Raw genomic sequence first — 18,028 nt, 5'->3', positions numbered from 1 at the left:
GTGTTTAATTTAGCGCGGCTAAGCAGCTTATTAGATTTGCTAAGTTAGTAGCAATAGAGGTCGAGATTAGAATATAGATAGGCTATAAGGGCGCGGCCTTTAGAAGGGAAGCGTATATTAGGGCTAAAGAGGCTATATATAATTAGTATATAACTAGGCCGAGTAAAGCTAGGGTCTTAATACCTTAGGCAGGGCTTAGCGCTTAGCGTTAGGCTAACTCTCCTACCTTCCTCCCTCTCCTCCTAGATCCTTATCGAATACTACTTATACCTACTACTATCCTATTTACCTACGGATATAACCCTCCTTATACTAACTAGGCCGCTAACTTATAATAAAAGCGATATAGAAGGTAGTCTACCTAATCTAACGGAATAAACAAGTTATATCCGATTCTATACTCTCTCTTAGTCTTAGCGCTATTACGAGAAAAGGAAACTAGATCTTACGAATAGAAGACGAGATTAAATAAATTAGTCCGATCTTATCTTCTAGCTCGAAAAAAAAAGAAACTTACAAAGAAATCCTATTCGTACGAGAAGATAATACTAATAAATTAAAACACCCTAGCGATATCGAGTACTGTATTAGATAGTTGCCGGGGCTCTCTATCTTATATCCGTTTATAACGAGGACGTGACTCGAGGGATGAGTTGAGAAAGTTTCGGTACGTAAGGAGGTTCCTATAGGCAGTTATGAAAGATCTCAAGATACTTGGACGACTACGAGCAGCGTTCGACTGAATGCTATGAATGAGATAAAGCAGGTGAGAAGAGACGGCGACAAGAATTCCCAATTGATTGATACATGAATATCGTGAGAAAGAGACGGTATTGTAATTGCTGAATAGCATTTCTCTCGCTAGTTCTAGAGCAAAGAACTTGTAGCCGATGAATCCTCAGCTTCCACGAGCAACGAATGCGAAACTCCAGCGCTATGCAAACGCAATGCCGTACACAGCAAAAGATAGACCTCGTCGCCGCTTCATGATCAACCACCCTTCCTCTCCATCTCCTCCTTCCCGACACCCATAACACTCCCCCCAACCCCCACATCCTGACTCTCATCACCCATCATATCAGCATCACTACCATCATGCATGGACGCAAGCGAAGGATACGGATACGGCTTCTCCACCATCTCCACATCCTTCACAACTCCAAGTAAATCCTCGTTGGAATCAAGCACAATATCCACGGGCGCGGGATCAAGACTCTTGTCGTAGCCGATAGGGATGGTAGAGCGCGGACTGCTGCCGTAATCTGGCAAGTCTTCGAGATGAGAGACGTCGTGATTGTCGGTGTTGACGCGAGTGCTGTCTTGATCGTCGTCGCGTTCGATAGAGGCGCGGGCGGTTTGGATGTCGTCCCAGTTTACCATGTCGTATGCCGGTGGAGGATCGGATTGGGCGCCCTTCTTAAAGTCTCTGCGATGTATTTGTCAGTGGGAGTGTACGTTGATATGATTTGGATGGCAACACTTACTTCTCGAGCGCGGTGTTATCATGCGCGATGAAGGTTTGGAGGGGTTCTGGTAGCTCTTCGATCACATCGATGTCATCAGCATTGTCGTTGGCATACACCAGAAGCACAGAATTGTGCTCTGCCTCTGCAGCATGCAGCACCGTATCATCATCCATCTTGCTGCGAACGATCTTGGCGCTTTGTCCGGTGACTGTGTAGTCAAGCCGCCACCATTGCATACCAGGTGGAGTGGTGCTATCTGCATCCAGCATGGTCTGCTCGCCATTCGTTTGCTCGTGTTGAACCTCTTCGTTCGTCTTGTGGCGCAGAACATAGGTGATGTTTGGCTTGGTTGCTACTCCACGAAGAGTATAGTTGTACTGCACCTCCGTACCTTCCAGATCAGGCGGCGGCTTTAAAGACATCCCAGCAATGGCCTTGCGCACCCTGTCCTTCTCGGCAGCAAGCTTCGCTAACTTCTCATCAATACTCGCAATGACTTCTTCCAGCTTGGCCGTGATTTCTGGATAGTGCTCGGGCTCGTGGGCTTCAAGAGATGCGTTGTTGGTCCTGTCTGCCTTGTCTGCATCCTTTCGATTCTGTCCGGAAAAGTGGCCGAGCGTGTGTGTGAGCATTGCCTTTGTGTTGATCTGTGTACTCTTGGTTGGGTGCTGCCATGTGGTGAGCCTCTTCTCGATCTCCTCGATCTTGGCCACGCGTTTCTTGCCAAGCATCATTTGCTGTCGTAACTCTTGTGTCGCCGGTACATTTCCCTTGAGGTATTTGTCGAGCTGTAGGGTGGCCGGCACATCGCGCACGCCAGACTTCGAATTGGAGCTGTTCTTCTGCTGCACACGGAGGACAATCACATCTGCTGGACGCTCGATGTAGTTGTTCGTCATCTCGGTGTCATTGGGATCCGTGTCCCACAGTAGTTGATCTAACAGCTCGTGTATATTCTGACCCTCGTCGTCCTTGGTGTTGGTCTCCAGATCAACGAGAGTGAGCTCAGGCGTACGCATGCCAGCTTTATTGTCTGTACCAACGACCGTCGTAAAGAGTCCAGCAATATCGGCGTGTCTGTCTTCAGGATACTTGCTCTTGGCCGCGGCAACCCAGCTTTGTAGGAAAAGCTCAAGCAGGCTTCCCGATGGCAGGCCTGTCCTCATGTCGCTATTCTTGATCAATGCCGTCTGGGTAAGAGCATTCGTACTCGCGTATACTCTTGCGCTGGCATCAAGGAATGCCGTAAGCCGCTGTACCTCTTCAATGAACTCGTTATACTTGTCGACATCCGGATCCACAGCACTATTGTCTTCCAGATGAACAATCCTACCTCCTTCTGCGTTGATTGGTGTGCCCGTCCACCAGTTCTGGTCGAAGCCATAGTTTGCCGCCAAGTGCTCTCGCAGTAGGAATGCTTCTCTGACCTTAGGGATAGCATGTCCGATAGTGATAAAGTTGGGCGTGTAGTCTCCATCTGGCAAGTGCTTGAGCAGTCGGGGATACCATGCTGGCTCGTGATTGCCCTGCTTCCGCTGATGGACTGACACATCTGGCACAACTTCTGTAGCAGCACTCGTAGTGACCATTGCCCATTGACTCATGTCATACTCTGTCTTAGTCGCTGGGCCAAACTTCTGCTCGGTTCCATTCGCTGATACTGTGCCCGTCTCTTGCTGCTGGAAGTCGTAGGACTTTGGCATATCAAGATCTTCTCGAGACAACGCCAGAGCCCTCTGCAGCTCATCATCTTCGTCAGACTTGTTCTTGGGATTCGAGAGGCCTAGACTTGGTGCTGGTGACGGGCGGCGAGTGGGCGGCGCAGTGCTGGCGCCAAGTGGACGGAGGTGATTCGCATTGCCATCTCGGTCGGCGTTGAATGGTGCTTCGTCCCAGGTGATGCTCTGCTCCAAGCTATTGATATCCTCGCCATCAATTACGGCATTGACAGCCTGATCGAGATTGCATTGCTTGACCTAGAGCACATGGCGTCAGATGTGGCAGCCAGCAATGCGATGCGCCGACCGCGAATGGTTGTACATACCCTGAGATACCTTCTCGCAGTATTCTCATCGGCGCCCGTAAAATTGACGACTTGCTCGACCTGATCAGGCGTGGGCTCGACAAGCATGCTTGTGGCCTCTCGCTGGCTCTTCGGCAGAGGTCGTTTGGGAAGTAGAGGCTCAGGCTGGTGATGAGAAGGTACAAAGCTGGAGCCTGACATTGGAGAGAACTCTCGCTGCCAGATTATGTCACTCTGCGCCTTCCGTTTGTGCTGTCGCTTGCCATATTGTTTGATGATTCCTTTCGGATTATTGCCAAACGCCATCTCTCTGCCGCGGCCTGTCGCTTTCACATGGGTATAGCTCTGCGGCTCAAAACGTGCGGAATTACGTCACTTGCGCGCGCCGGAGTGGTCGGCGACGGTGAGGTCTTTGTACGGCGATGAGAGGCCATGAAATGGGGCCAGGGCAAAATGCGGTTTGATATGACTGCATAGCTTGAAACCTCACCGCTTCACATCGGGCAGGCACGCGACCACCAAAGAAAGCATGTGAAAGCAGAGGACGTGTTCACCATGCAGGTACCGTTTGCGCACACAGCTTGCGTCAAACTGCAGCCCGCTACAAGCGCATTCTGGTGTTTAGAAGTGAGACTGGAGACGAACAGTTCCCACGCGCATTTCGCACAGGTTGGTGGTGAATTGCCTGGTATATCATCCTCTATTCACATCCCGCAAGCCATATGTGTGCGCCGTGCGTCCCTAAAGCAGCGAACCGCCTGCCTCTATCATGCAAGCTAAATGCCAAAAATGCCCCAGCCCATAAAAGCAAGCCGTAACTCCTCGCTGAAGTCAGGCCAAAAGCTGGAGGGCCAACAGCAGTCGTGTCGTAGTAAGTCGTATCAATGTTGAAAAGCCATTCCCATCCTCGCATTCACAGCGAGTCTTCTTCACCGTCCATCCTCACAGCAATCACTCTTCATCATCCTCCTCATCCGTGCCCTCATCCTCATCGAACATTTCCTCGTCATCATCACCGCTGTCGAAGTCATCCTCGGCTTCGCTGTCGCTCCAGCTGAAAGTGTCGACTTTCTCCTCCTTCTTGAATGCACTCTCGTGTGTTGGCATCTCGAAGCCGGCCGGAATGTCCTGCTTACTCTTCTCGCGGTCTTCTTCTACACGCTTCTTGTAACCTGCTGCATCCTTCCGAAGCTGCACACCTGCGTCTACGTTTGCCGGACTCGAGCACTCAGCGTCATCGAGCAGGCTGAGAATGGAGATGAGTACGCTCTCGACTCTCTGTACTGGACTCCACCGCTCGCCCGCCATCTCTCCGCTCATCAGATCCTCTCCTGGCTGGTGGAGGATGGAGATGCACAGCTTGCCGTCGGTGTAGATGTTCGGATGCCAGAGCGGACGGTCGAATTGGAATGTCGGAGGTTCGTAGGGGTAGTTCTTGGGGAAGTTCATCTTGGCCTTGTAGTAGCCGCCGTAGTAGAGGGAGTCCGGGTTGAGGACGATGAGTGCCACGGACCACTGGTAGATGTTCTCGTTGACAAGCTCGATGTTGGTCCATGTCTGCTTGCTGAGTTCCTTGTACTCGTTCATGAGCACGCGGTCCGCCATGTTAGCGATTCGCCGTAGCGATCAGAGTGTGTGGTTGTGGCCAGGCTGTCGGAGAGTGGAGGCAGTGGGGGTATTGCGACACGAAAGTGGTGATGTGCGAAGCGGTGGTGACGAGGAAGAAGTTGGTTAAGCAAGAGAAGAATGGTTTAAAAGCAAGGGCCAGGGCAAGGGCAAGGGCAAGTGAGAAAGTAGCAGCAAGGTTCTTCGAGTGAAGTCCGGACTGTAGTCATTCAATGGACCGGATGCGGTCACTTTGCGGTCTCGGCCTTGTGAGGTGGACCGTGGAGAGACTGTCTTGGAACACTCTGGCGCGATCGATTTGGTCGTTTCCGTGTGCTTGTCGGTTCGTCAACGAGCGTGGACTTTGCGTGCTCTAAATGATATATGGTGTTGGGTTGTTGTGAGCTTGTGAGCGCCAAGCGCTATTAACTGCTCTCATCAGCAGGACTCGATGGCTGACTGCATGACCGTCCGAGCGCAATCGGGAGCAACATTCCAGCTTTAGCCGACCACGCAACCTCAGCATGTGATAGCCAAAACACCACTAACCCGGCGGCTGTACACTGCGAAGATCACTTGATGCAGCAGATTCTGGCGACAAATTAATAAGCGACTGGCGAGGCTGCAGTGGGGAGTTGGAGTTGAGAGCAGCTGCACGCGATCATGGACATCTTCCAGGCCACGCAGAGCTACATCACCAAGATCGTGGCTCAAGGCGATGTCAGCTCTCAAGGCGCCGCGAAGATGAAGATCCTGCTGCTGGACAGAGATACTGTATGCGACATGAACCAGACTACGTCTACTGCGGCCATGCTCATTCTACCCAGGTCCCCATCGTATCATCCGCAACCTCCCAGTCCGCCTTATTGAACCACTCGGTCTACCTCACGCAGCGCCTAGACGACACGAATCGCGAGAAGATGCGGCATTTGAGATGCCTCTGCTTTCTTCGACCATCGCCGGACAGTATACAGTTTCTCATTGACGAGTTCAGAGAGCCAAAGTATGGCGAATACCACATATGTACGTGTTCACAATCCCAAGACTTCTACAGGACGACTTCTGACTGACACAGATTTCAGCAACATAATCAAGAAGTCCTCGCTTGAGCGCCTCGCCGAAGCCGATGATCATGAAGTCGTCAAGTCGATCGTCGAATACTTTGCCGATTTCCTCGTCATCAACCCCGACCTGTGCTCTCTGCCATTGTCGACACGAGTCTTCTCATCCTCACCAGAGCTATGGAATCAGGACAGCTTATCAAGGACGACAGAAGGAGTTCTGGCCATGCTGCTAGCATTGAAAAAGAAGCCATTGATTCGATTCGAGAAGAACAGTTTGCTGTGCAAGAAGCTGGCAACCGAAGTGCGCTATGCCATTACGCAGGAAGAGCAGCTCTTTGACTTCCGGAAGCCGGATACTCCGCCCATACTTCTTCTCATCGATAGGAGAGAAGACCCTGTCACGCCCTTGCTGACGCAGTGGACTTATCAAGCAATGGTGCACGAGCTTCTGGGCATTGAGAATGGCAGAGTCAACCTGAGCGAGGTGCCAGATGTCAGACCAGAGTTCAAGGCAAGCACTCGCGATTTTTTTTGAGACCTGACGCAGCTGACTTGGAATAGGAAATCGTTCTATCGCAGGACCAGGACCCGTTCTTCGCCAAGAACATGTACCTCAATTTTGGTGATCTAGGCCAGAACGCGAAAGATTACGTCGAACAGTTCGCATCCAAACAAGCTTCAGGGCAGAAGCTGGACAGTATTGAAGACATGAAACGCTTCGTTGAGGAATATCCTGAATTTCGGCGCCTGTCAGGAAACGTCACCAAGCACGTCACACTGGTCGGCGAACTCAGTAGACGTGTAGGCACAGACAGTCTCCTCGATGTGTCCGAGCTAGAGCAGAGTCTGGCTTGCAATGACAATCATTCGACCGATGTCAAGACCTTGCAGAAGCTCATCCAAGACCCTCGAATACCACCTAACAACAAGTTGCGACTAGTGGCGATCTATGCGCTCCGATATTCTGGTCACCCCAACAACAACACGCCGGCATTGATGGATCTGCTAGCTGTCGCTGGAAACATCTCACGCACACGCATCAACCTTATACCCAAACTCCTCGCCTATGCACATAGTTTGCAGTCAATCCCGCAGACAGGCGGAATTCCAGACCTCTTCCAGCCAAGCAACATTTTCTCAGAAGCTCGATCACGCTTCAACCGGGGCTTGCGTGGCGTCGAGAACGTCTACACTCAGCACTCGCCCAGATTGGAGAACACGCTACAGGACCTCATCAAGGGCCGTCTCAACATGAACAGCTATCCATTTGTGGAAGGCGGTGGCCAGACAAGAGACAAGCCACAAGACATCATCATCTTCATAGTTGGAGGCACGACTTACGAGGAAGCTAAGATGGTAGCCCAGGTTAACGCCAGCAGTCCAGGCGTCAGAGTCGTGCTCGGTGGCACAGGCGTCCACAACAGCAACTCGTTCTTAGATGAAGTTGAGGAAGCAGTTGATTCATGGCCGGAGCCAAAGGGCGACACAGCTGCTGCAAGACTGAGGAGAGAGGTTGGCAGGTCGTGAGCTGGACGTTGCAAATCAACACGTACAATACATGAAGCAGAATCGTGCAGACATGACATGCGGAAGTGGTCGCTCCTGGACGATCTTTGTGACCAAACCCCAGCTTGCAGTCGCGCTCAGCTCATCGTACCGAACACTTTGGCCAGCCACTAACCATACGGCCATCATGAATGTGTGGTGCCTTGCTCAGGAGTAAAGTAATCGCTAAGTTTTGGGACACAGTGCCGGCAGTGGCCCTTATGCAGCAGCCATGACCCAGCTGGATATGGGGATGCATGAGCTCACATCCGGTCGAAGCAGTCTTGGCACAGCCTATTACGTGCGAAGCTTATCCGCCCGGAGCTCACCAGCCGCCTTCCAAAATGAGACTTCATTGTACTTCCGGAAACCCCATCGGTATCGCGCTCAAAGGGACAAAACACTGCGAGTCTGCAACAACAGTTGGGCTGGGAGTGCGCAGTGCAGTGCTTTGTGCGGCTGAGCCGCTGAGTACCGGCAGCCAACCTGTCGATCAAACGTGGATCGGATGCCGGCAAGGCAGTGGTTGAACACCTCACCAGCATGGACACTTTCTTTTCTAATGGTCAATCATCGATTCATGCGATAGGGACCATTCCATCACGTGGAGGAGAAGCAGAGTACAGGCGTCGATTCTTGCAGGAGGCGAGATTCGAGCGCGTACGACTATAGACAGGTGTCAGCTTGCTCTTCTGACATTGCTATCGCACAGTGCAAGTCTGTCGCTGCATTGGATCGCCATCCCGGTGATGCTGGGTTTGCGTAGCGTCAAAAACTACCAGAAAGTAGCTCCTTCGGCCCCATCCGAGTCGCAAGCAAGCTCGTGCAAAACCACATCTCTATCAAACTCACCTCATTTTCGGGACGCCGAGCGCTTTATCTCTCCAGCCTATGCTCACGACAGATTCTCTCCTGCCTTAGTTGATAATCATCAACGGTCATGGAGACGTTGCGAGCGCCAAAGAAACAGCGTGACGAGAGCGGAGATCTTTCCTGTCATGGCCATCGCTGGAGTGATGGTTTCACTTTCAATCGCACTGTGCCAACAACACATTTGTCTTGCAGCCCTTACGAGCGCGCTTGGAGTGAACTTTATGCATCGCTCTCTACGACCTTGTCGTCCAAGCGCTCCTCGACCCCTATTGAACTGTATACAAAGTAAGACGCTACTGACAGCAAACCTCAGCTGAGCAGCCTTTCCTCCTCGCGCCAACTGCCATTCTCATTCAGCACATCCGTCGACCGTTGACCGTTACCATCATGGCAGATGACGCAAATTTCTTGTCCCTCCCGGTAGAGGTCAGACTCCACGTCTACTCATACCTGTTCCAGAACGAGTGGATTTACATCAATCCTCGGACCGAAACCTCACCACTTCGACAGCAACACGATCCAGGGCAATGCATCGCTCCACTCCTCTACACTTGCCAACAGATTCGAGAAGAAGCTAGTCAGATATACTTCAGCAATCTGAAGATCTTCCTCGATATTCACACATTCAACTCCAACGGCTTGCGTGAATGGCTCCAGCATATAGGCGAAACCAATGTTCGACATCTGCGACACTTCAACGTGCGATGGAACAATTATGTGGATATCAGCATCGATTTGGCACAGCAAAAGCACGGCCAGGAAACAGCAGACGTCGATTTACAGTCTAAACGACAGCGACAGCACTGTCATGATGAGCACCAACAATGTCTCACACCGCGGAAGACACGCAGACTTTATTCTCGCCATGCGCCTACAAGCGCCCCACGAAACCCTCCTCCTCAGCTCCCCATCGGAGCTCCATCACACACAACCACCACCAACCAACAATCCTTCCCATACCTTCCATATCAGCCCACTCACGACCCCCTCACAAAGCAACTATCTTTCCATCGCCCCATAACCAGACTCCCCACATCAACGAAATCCGGCCCCAAGCATACTTTAACCACCAAAGCCGTTCCAATTTTTGGTTTGAATTTCGCAAACGATTATTGGCATCTCAACGGCACGGAGAAATTCTGTGATGCCCTTTCCCGGAATTTGTCTACAAGGTTGGAAGGAATTTTAGATGGGGGACATGAAAGGTTTTTGAAAGCGGGCGAGATTATGAGGTTTGTTGAGGAGATTGATGAGCATGCGGGGGCGTTGAGGTGGTTGTGGTTTTGGTAGGGAGAGAAAAAAGAAAGAGGAGAAAGAGAGGGGGGGGGGGGGGGGGGGGTTGTTAAGGAAGGCATTAAGGAAGAATAGGGAAGGAAGAAGGGTCCCCTAGTTACTGTATATTTAGCCTTCCTTAGAACTTAATAAGACAATCATCTATCTATACTATAATAAATAGTAGCACTACTTACGATTTAAGTGCCCTCTACTAGCCCTTACGGCGCTAATAGTCTATATACTATACTAGTCTAAATTTGAAACCTTAGGCGTAACCTTAACCCTCTCTACCTCCTAAAGCGAATCTTAGCCGTCGTATACTAGAACCTCTAACTCTATAGGAGGTACTCTTAGTATAGCGATTCGCTCTCTTTATATAGAATAATATACGAAGTATACTAAACGTAGTGCTATAAATTCGACTTTAGGAATTCCTCTTTCGCTATCTACCGCTAGCGACGCTTATCCCCGACCTAGAGTAGACCGATAGTACTACTCTTAAAAAGTAGGCGTAATAGCAGGTATAAGCCTTACTCGATTCTAAGATTTAGGAAACTACTACGCTATTCGGATCCCTATAGAGAAAGAGCGCCCTTGCCCTAGGTCTATTCCTAAGAAGGAACCTAACGCGTAACTCCCTTTCTATATTATTACAACTTACTATATCTACTTCCGCGTCCTCTACGTCTATATAGATAGTACGCCTAGGAACTAGAATAATAGAAGCTATAGAAGAAATCCCGAGAGAGGTACCTCTAAGTACGATAGTTAACGGTATAGGTTTCTCCGACTAGTAAATAGCCGCGATCGCTTAGATCGTTACCTAAGCGGTTAATTAAGTTATAGTAGCGTAGAACCTATAGGAGCGGTACCCGAATATAGAGAGGCCTCCGAATTAGAGAGACGCTAAGGTAGGATTCTTCTACCTAGACTATAAGGATACGTAATAGGGATATATTATTACCCTAGGAAACGATACGATCTTCCGCGATATTTATATATTTATCGATAGACTTAGAGACGTAGTCGCCTATCGCGGAGCCGCGCTCGTAAAAGATCGTATCCTATCCTTATTGTAAGGTAAGGCCTAGTTATAGTATATAACGGGACTCTTAGATATCGAGAAGGCTAGCCTATATATAGTAGATATCGAGACCTAGTATATAAAGCTACGTACCTAATTTAAGTAGCTGCTATAGGAGGCGCTAGGAAACTTATAGCGTTATAAGTATACTCTATAGGACGCGCGAGATCGTCGTCCTACTATATAGTATATCTACGACGTAGTCCGATATATACGCGACTCTAGATTAGATAGCCCGATCTAATAGCTAACGTACGTATATACGGGAATTAAGGTATTACTACGATAGTACCTTAAAGAGCCTATAGTAACCTTAACGGTACTAGAGTTTATAACGAGTATAGAGGCAAAGCGGGAGATCTAGGCCTAGATTTCGGTAATATACCTACGTACGTTATCGAACCGTAGACTAACCTCTACCTTACCCCCTACTTAAGGGTTAGGTAACTACAACTTCTAGAATAACCGTTTCTCGAATATAAGAGCGTATTTAGAATCGGGACCTTAGTAGTACGCGGCGGCCCGTACTAATTACCTATAGTACTCTTAACCGCCTTCGCGACATAACGTAGCCCTTCCTCTGTTACGCCTATAGTTAGCTATTACCGACGGTTAATTATAGGGCAGATTAATAAGTATAAGCTAGAACCGTCGCTACGCCGTAGGGCCCTTAAACAAGCTAGGCAATATAGGCCCGCTATAAATAAGGCTATTCGCGGCACGTACTTATTACCTAGAAGGAGATAATATTGCTAGCAAGGACGAGGCGGATCCCGATAAGACCCCCGAGAATAGCTACGGGATATAGGAGGAACCTACCGAGTAGGAAGAAGCACTAGTATATAAGTATAAACTAGACTCGTACTATCTCGATACGACCCTATAGGAGCCCGAACCGCTATAGGCGCCGGTATACGAATGCTACTTTTATTATTCTACTTTCGCTTCTAATAACCGCCTTTACGACTATATACGGATTACTAGGCATAGTAGGAAGTTAAAAAACTAGAGGCTACTAGATCCCGAAAGCAATTAGAACGACCCCTACTATAGCGGGATAAGAAGAGAACCCGCTACGCTACTATAATAGTATTACTAGCGTAGTAGGGACGACTAGAACCTATATATATCGATAGCGGAAATCTAGTAAGCGTTGTTAGCCTAGAGTATATTATACGATAGGCCTATATAGGACAAATAAGAGCCTCTTCCCTATATATACGAGGAGTCGGGGGAGTAGTACTAAAAGCAACTTATAAGGTACTACTTACCCTTTTCCTTCTAGTTACCGAGTAGGACAAGCGTAGAATACGCGTATCGGTTTAGGTATACGAGCTGCCTAGGCTAGTACCCGCGATACTAGTAGGAACTAACGTAATATTATAAAGAAGCTAGAAGCTAGATTTCGGGGAAATAAAACTAGAGTTAGAAGTCGATATAAGTACGCCGATAAGCGTAGATCCCGACGACGTAAAGGCTTCCGCGAAGGAGTTTACGGTAAAGGTATAGGGTAGAACGGTACTTAGCCTAGGAAAGATTACTACTATCCCTATTCGACCTCCTAGTATTAAGGGCGAGTATATATTCGAGCTAAAGCGAGAAGGCTACCTAGCTACTCGTATAGGACTAAGTACGCGGGGAATTCTTACTTATAATAAGTTAGCCTATCCCTTCGAGGTCCTAGATAGTATAGAGTTAGGTTAGCTAGTATCGTTCTATTAGATCGAGACGGTTAGGACTACGCCGATAATATAGTAGATAGAGGCGATCTATCGGGAACCTTTAACGTATATATTCTATACGTAAGAAGATTATAGCGTTAAGGTTTCTCTATAAGAGCCTTATAGAACCGGACTATATAATAGCAAAATCTTTAGCGACGTAGATACGCGAAAGAGGCTCGCCGCTGTCCTAGAGGAATACCCGCGGCTATTCTAAGATAATAGGAAAGTCGTAGATATCCCCGAAGAGGAATAGATACCTATACCGCTAGTAAATAATTAGAATACGGCGGATATAAGACTAGTATATATGTCTACTAGTTAGGACTAAGGGACCGAGAATTTATCGACTAGGTCTATAAGAAACTATATAAATAGGGGCGTATAGAATAGACTAAGGAACCTACGCCTTTTAGGTTTCCCGTATTTGTCGTATAGAGGAATATCGATAGCTAGAGCAAGGGCCGTATAGTAGTCGATATCCGCGGGCTAAACAAAGTTAGTACGATAGATGCTTACCTAATTCCCTTATAGACTAACGTAATATATACCGTAGCCGGCGCTAAATTTATTTCGGTTATCGATATTGTTAGGACTAAAGAGGGTATACGTAATTAGTATGTAACCGGGCTCGAGTAAAGCTAGGGTCTCGATGCCTTAGGTAGGGCTTAGCGCTTAGCAGTAGGCTAACTAGCCTGCCTTCCTCCTTCTCCTCCTAGCTCCTTATCGAATACTACTCGTACCTACTACTACCCTATCTACCTGCTAATATACCCTTCTTATATAGTATTCGATCTACCCTTTAAGGGTAGTAGCTAGATAGTTCTTATTTTAAGCTTTTAGCGGTATAGCTACGAAAATCGTTAATCTAACTATATTACGCCCGAAGAACGGGACCTATACGTACTATTCTATCGAAACAACCGTACTAATTATTAAGTAAGGCCTTCTATACGGCCTATTATACTAAGTTAAGCATACTAGACCGATATCTACTAATTCCGCTATATCCGCATCTTAGGGGCCTATAATATATTATTAGTATTACCCCCTATTATAATAGCCGGCTTATTACGAAGCAACAATAACCGTGCTACCGCTAGTAGCGCTAGCAACGAGAACGCTAGTAGTACAGTACCTACTAAAGTGCCTACTAAAGCACCTACTAAAGTGCCTCCTACTAAAGAGCCTACTACTAGGCCTGCCGAAGAACCTGTAATTCTAAGTAACGACCTAGAGTTGCCTATTAACGATATACTTAACAACATTGTCAATCGACGATATAGCTAGCTAGCCTTTAGCCCCTAGCTAGTAGCGAGACTTTAAGAAGCTACCTAAAACAGGCTCGCTGCTTTGCGTTAGGAATAGTAGCTAAAGGATAACCTCCTCGAGCTTCGCCGCCTTTAGGAAGACCCTACTACTACTAAACTAATAGTAGGGCCTTCCTTACTATTAGTCTAAAAGAAGGATGCTAAACTTAAGGACTATACCGTGTTTAACGGCTCTAGTCGCAAGCAGTACAATAATTATATACGCGATTGTAAGCTTAACTAGCGAAATATACCGAGGGCCCTTCTAGACGACTATTTACTAGTCGTCTATGCGATATAGTATATCGATAGCGACCTAAAACGTACCTAGGATAACTATTTTAATTCCCTCGATAATTAGACCGCTATTTAGTAGCAAACCTACAAAACTATTATACTAGACACCCTTAGAAACCCTATACTAAGGCAACAATTTACTTAGGACCTATATCTTCGAGCTAAATAGAAGACTAATCAATCGGCTCGCTTATTCGAGGCCTATTTAAAGACCCTCGAGGATAACCTTCCGGCTAAGACTAATTCTATATAGATCTCGGAAATACGCCCTAAGCTTAGGTAGGAGCTTATTCTCGAATTAGACCGTCGCCGTATATTCGAACAAGCTAACCTAATACGCATTTAATTTATAGTTAAAGTAGAAACAGCCAAACGAGCTATCTAGCTCTAATAACGACTAGAATCGAGGATCCGACTAGCTAGTACTAACTATAGTAACCGTAGCCGCAGAGGAAACTAAGGTTCCTACTATAATAACAATGCTAATAATAGGAGTAGTAACGACCGTAGAAGAGGTCGTAGCCGACGGCTATATAGAGGAGGCCGCGATAGGGGTCGTAGAAGGGGCTCGTATCCCTATAATACTAACCGCTCGGCTAATAATAGCAATAACAGCTACGGCAACCTACTAACCGGATTGAAGTGCTTTAACTGTAATAGCACTAGCTATCTCCTAGGCCAATATAACAAACCTAAGGACTAGGCCCGAATTGACCGTACTTCCGCTAAGTATAGGAAGCACCTTTTAGCCGCTAATGCTACCCCTATTAGCTCTTTTAATTAGTCGAAAAAAGAATAAGCGCCGCACTAACTGTTAGCCTTATACGGCGTAAAACCATCGACATTGTACTAGCTATTATACGCACCTATCTTATATAGGATACGTATAGAACTACCTATTAAACTAAGGTTATACTAGATCTAGGAAATTCGGTTAGCGCCCTTATTAATTACCGCCTAGCTAAGTAATTAGACCTCCGACAATTGCCTAGAACCGATATGCCAACCCTTGCTTAGTTTAATAACGCTCGGCACTTAACCTATAGAGCCTACTATATTCCTATAGTTCTAAAGGACGACCTCGGTAATAAGCGTTTGTTAGACTTTACTGCCTATATAGTAGACATAGACAACCTCCTATCCGATATTGTTATTAGCAACCCTGTTCTTAAGTACTACGCTATAGTTATAGACCTAGGCCTTTAATAGTAGCGATTTAGAATCGCTAGGAAGGAGGACATTAAATATATCGACATTAGCGAGTGTCCCGATAATATTAGGGTCCTATTTATTAGCAACCTAACCCCTGCCTTAGCTAATCTAACTACCGACCTACTCGGTAGTAATAACGATAAACCTGTGCCCCCTAATAGCATAGACCCTAAACAGCTTAAGCGCATACTAGAACCTATTCGAGAGACCTATATTAATGTGTTTAAACACTACTTAGCATCGACATTGCCTATATTTAAAGAAACGGATTATAAGATTAATATTATAGAGGGTAAGGAGGTTCCCTTTAGTCCCCTCTACAACCTTAGTAAACGAGAGCTTGCTATATTACGTAAGTATCTAGAGGAAAACCTAGCTAATAGCCGGATACGGTATAGTAACAGCCCTGCTAGCGCCCCTATCCTATTCGTACTAAAGAAGGATAGTAGCCTGCGCCTATATATCGACTACCGTAGGCTTAATACTATTACTATTAAAGACCGCTATCTACTCCCTCTTATTAATAAGACCCTCGATCGCCTTTCTAGGGCCTACTTCTATACTATACTAGACATTAAGGATGCGTACTATCGTATCCGCATTCGTAAGGGCAACGAATAGATTTAATAGAAGACGGCCTTCCGCACTCGCTATAGCTATTTCGAGTACTTAGTTATGCTATTCGGCTTAGCTAATGCCCCTGCAACATTCTAGTCCTATATTAATCGGGCCCTTTCGGGCCTATTAGACTATCTTTGTATAGTTTACCTAGATAACATCCTAGTTTATATACATTTACCTAATATTGTAGAACACTAGGCCGTAGTACGTAAGGTCCTCGACCGCCTACGAGCCTATAGACTATATTACAAACCTTCTAAATGCACCTTTGCTGCTAAAGAGGTGTTATTCCTTAGCTTCCTTATTTTAACCGAGGGTGTTAAGGCTAATCCTAATCGGATTAAAACAATTACTAAATAGCCTATTCCTACGTCTATTAAAGAGCTTTAATTATTCCTCGGTTTTACCAACTTCTACCGCCGGTTTGTTAAGGGCTATTCGAGGTACGTAATGCTATTAACTAAGCTTACCAAAACTAAGGCCAATCTATCTAGAGAGTTTAGATAGACTAATAAGATATAAGCCGCTTTCGACGGTCTAAAGAAACGATTTACTAAAGTCCCCTTATTGCACTATTTCGTGCTAAGCAAGCAGATCCGAATTGAGACTAACGCTTTATAGTTCGCTATATCGGCTATTATATTACAGCAATTAGATAATAACTATTACTAGCACCCGATTGCCTTCTTTTTACGAAAGATAATCGATATAGAACGTCGATACAAGACCTACAAGTAAGAGCTCTTAGCAATCGTAGAAGCCTTTAAGTATTAGTACTACTATCTTAATAGTGCTTAGCACACAATTTAGGTCTATATAGACTATAACAACCTCCGTAGTATTACTAAGGTTACTAGGGTTATAGGTCGATAGGCTAGATAGGCCGTCTACCTCGTAGGGTTTAATTTTGACACATTATATCGGCTAGGCGTAAGCAATCCTACTAATAGCCTATCGAGGCGACCTAATTACGATAGCGAGACCTAGTATATTAATTTATTGTTTCCAACCCTGTAGTATAAGATTGCTATAGCCCGTATTGTTAATAAGTAAGCGTAGGATAAGCGGACTTCCGGACCCCGTAGCGGTAACAAATACTATAGCGGAGTTGTCGTTCTTCTAGTACGCGTTAGAAAGGACGTAGATCGCTCGAGCTATAATAACTCGATTGAAGATATTGCTATCTATAGTAATAGCCTATACAGCGATAGTACTATAGAAGAGGTTGTAGTAGTTCCGGCTGCTAGTGCTATTAGATATATATAATACGTACCTCGTTCGATAGCGAGGGTGCTATTAAATAACCTTGCAAATAGGGATAGTTAATCGTTTATAGATAAGCTATTGCGTGCTTAGTAGAGGGACGCCTTTACTGTCGAGCGCATTAATAAGCTTGTAAGTAGGCGGGCGACTCGATCTAGTAAGAGTAATAATAATTAGTCGATCGACGATAAAGGTTACTTAAAGTTTAAGGGTAGATATTATATCCCCGCTAAACAATCGATTAGATAAGAGCTTTTAAAGAGGCACTATAATAGTAAGCTCGCTAGTTACTATAGTATAGAGAGGTCGTACGAGTTACTATCGCGCACATACTACTAGCTAAATAGTAAGCGGTATATAAAGGAGTATATATAGACCTATATAGTATGCTAGCGAGTTAAAGTACTAAAGCACTTACTATTTAGCGAGTTGTCTTCACTTCCTGTTCCTAGGAAGCTATTTGCTAAGCTTATAATAGACTTTATTATAGGCCTTCCGCCTACTAAGCGTAGGGGCAGTAAGGACGTATATAATGCTATCCTTATTATAGTAGATCGATTTACTAAAGGCGCTCGATACATCCCGGCGCGTAAGGACTAGACTGCTATTAATATAGCAGAGGCGCTATAGAGTGATATCTTCTATACCTATTAGGGAACCCCTAAGGGG

General features: G+C 46.5%; 4 protein-coding genes across 4 annotated transcripts; 2 read left to right on the top strand and 2 right to left on the bottom strand.

The window, feature by feature from the left end:
• Positions 1–835: 835 nt before the first annotated feature.
• Positions 836–3,795, bottom strand: MYCFIDRAFT_88393 (uncharacterized protein; the record flags this gene model as incomplete). Its single annotated transcript, XM_007929599.1, has 3 exons — positions 836–1,426; positions 1,485–3,442; positions 3,511–3,795. 3 exons carry the CDS (start codon positions 3,793–3,795, stop codon positions 991–993), a joined length of 2,679 nt encoding a protein of 892 aa, XP_007927790.1. The 3' UTR covers positions 836–990.
• A 338-nt stretch (positions 3,796–4,133) lies between these two features.
• MYCFIDRAFT_211615 (uncharacterized protein) lies at positions 4,134–5,420 on the bottom strand. The gene has a single exon (XM_007929598.1). The coding sequence runs from the start codon at positions 5,092–5,094 to the stop codon at positions 4,441–4,443; it is 654 nt and encodes a 217-aa protein (XP_007927789.1). The 5' UTR covers positions 5,095–5,420; the 3' UTR covers positions 4,134–4,440.
• A 186-nt stretch (positions 5,421–5,606) lies between these two features.
• On the top strand, positions 5,607–7,764 carry MYCFIDRAFT_70968 (uncharacterized protein). The gene is made up of 4 exons (XM_007928926.1): positions 5,607–5,868; positions 5,922–6,117; positions 6,170–6,669; positions 6,720–7,764. Exons 1-4 carry the CDS (start codon positions 5,758–5,760, stop codon positions 7,683–7,685), a joined length of 1,773 nt encoding a protein of 590 aa, XP_007927117.1. The 5' UTR covers positions 5,607–5,757; the 3' UTR covers positions 7,686–7,764.
• On the top strand, positions 7,717–9,866 carry MYCFIDRAFT_175959 (uncharacterized protein; the record flags this gene model as incomplete). The annotated part of the gene is made up of 8 exons (XM_007929596.1): positions 7,717–7,877; positions 7,917–8,137; positions 8,168–8,202; positions 8,227–8,268; positions 8,293–8,381; positions 8,416–8,742; positions 8,769–8,788; positions 8,890–9,866. 8 exons carry the CDS (start codon positions 7,717–7,719, stop codon positions 9,864–9,866), a joined length of 1,872 nt encoding a protein of 623 aa, XP_007927787.1.
• Between the last annotated feature and the right edge of the window lie 8,162 nt (positions 9,867–18,028).

The sequence above is a fragment of the Pseudocercospora fijiensis genome, assembly GCF_000340215.1.
Source record: "Pseudocercospora fijiensis CIRAD86 unplaced genomic scaffold MYCFIscaffold_5, whole genome shotgun sequence".
NCBI lineage: Eukaryota > Fungi > Ascomycota > Dothideomycetes > Mycosphaerellales > Mycosphaerellaceae > Pseudocercospora > Pseudocercospora fijiensis.
Note: the sequence above shows the minus strand (reverse complement) of the source record. Positions and strands in the feature narration are given on the sequence as shown.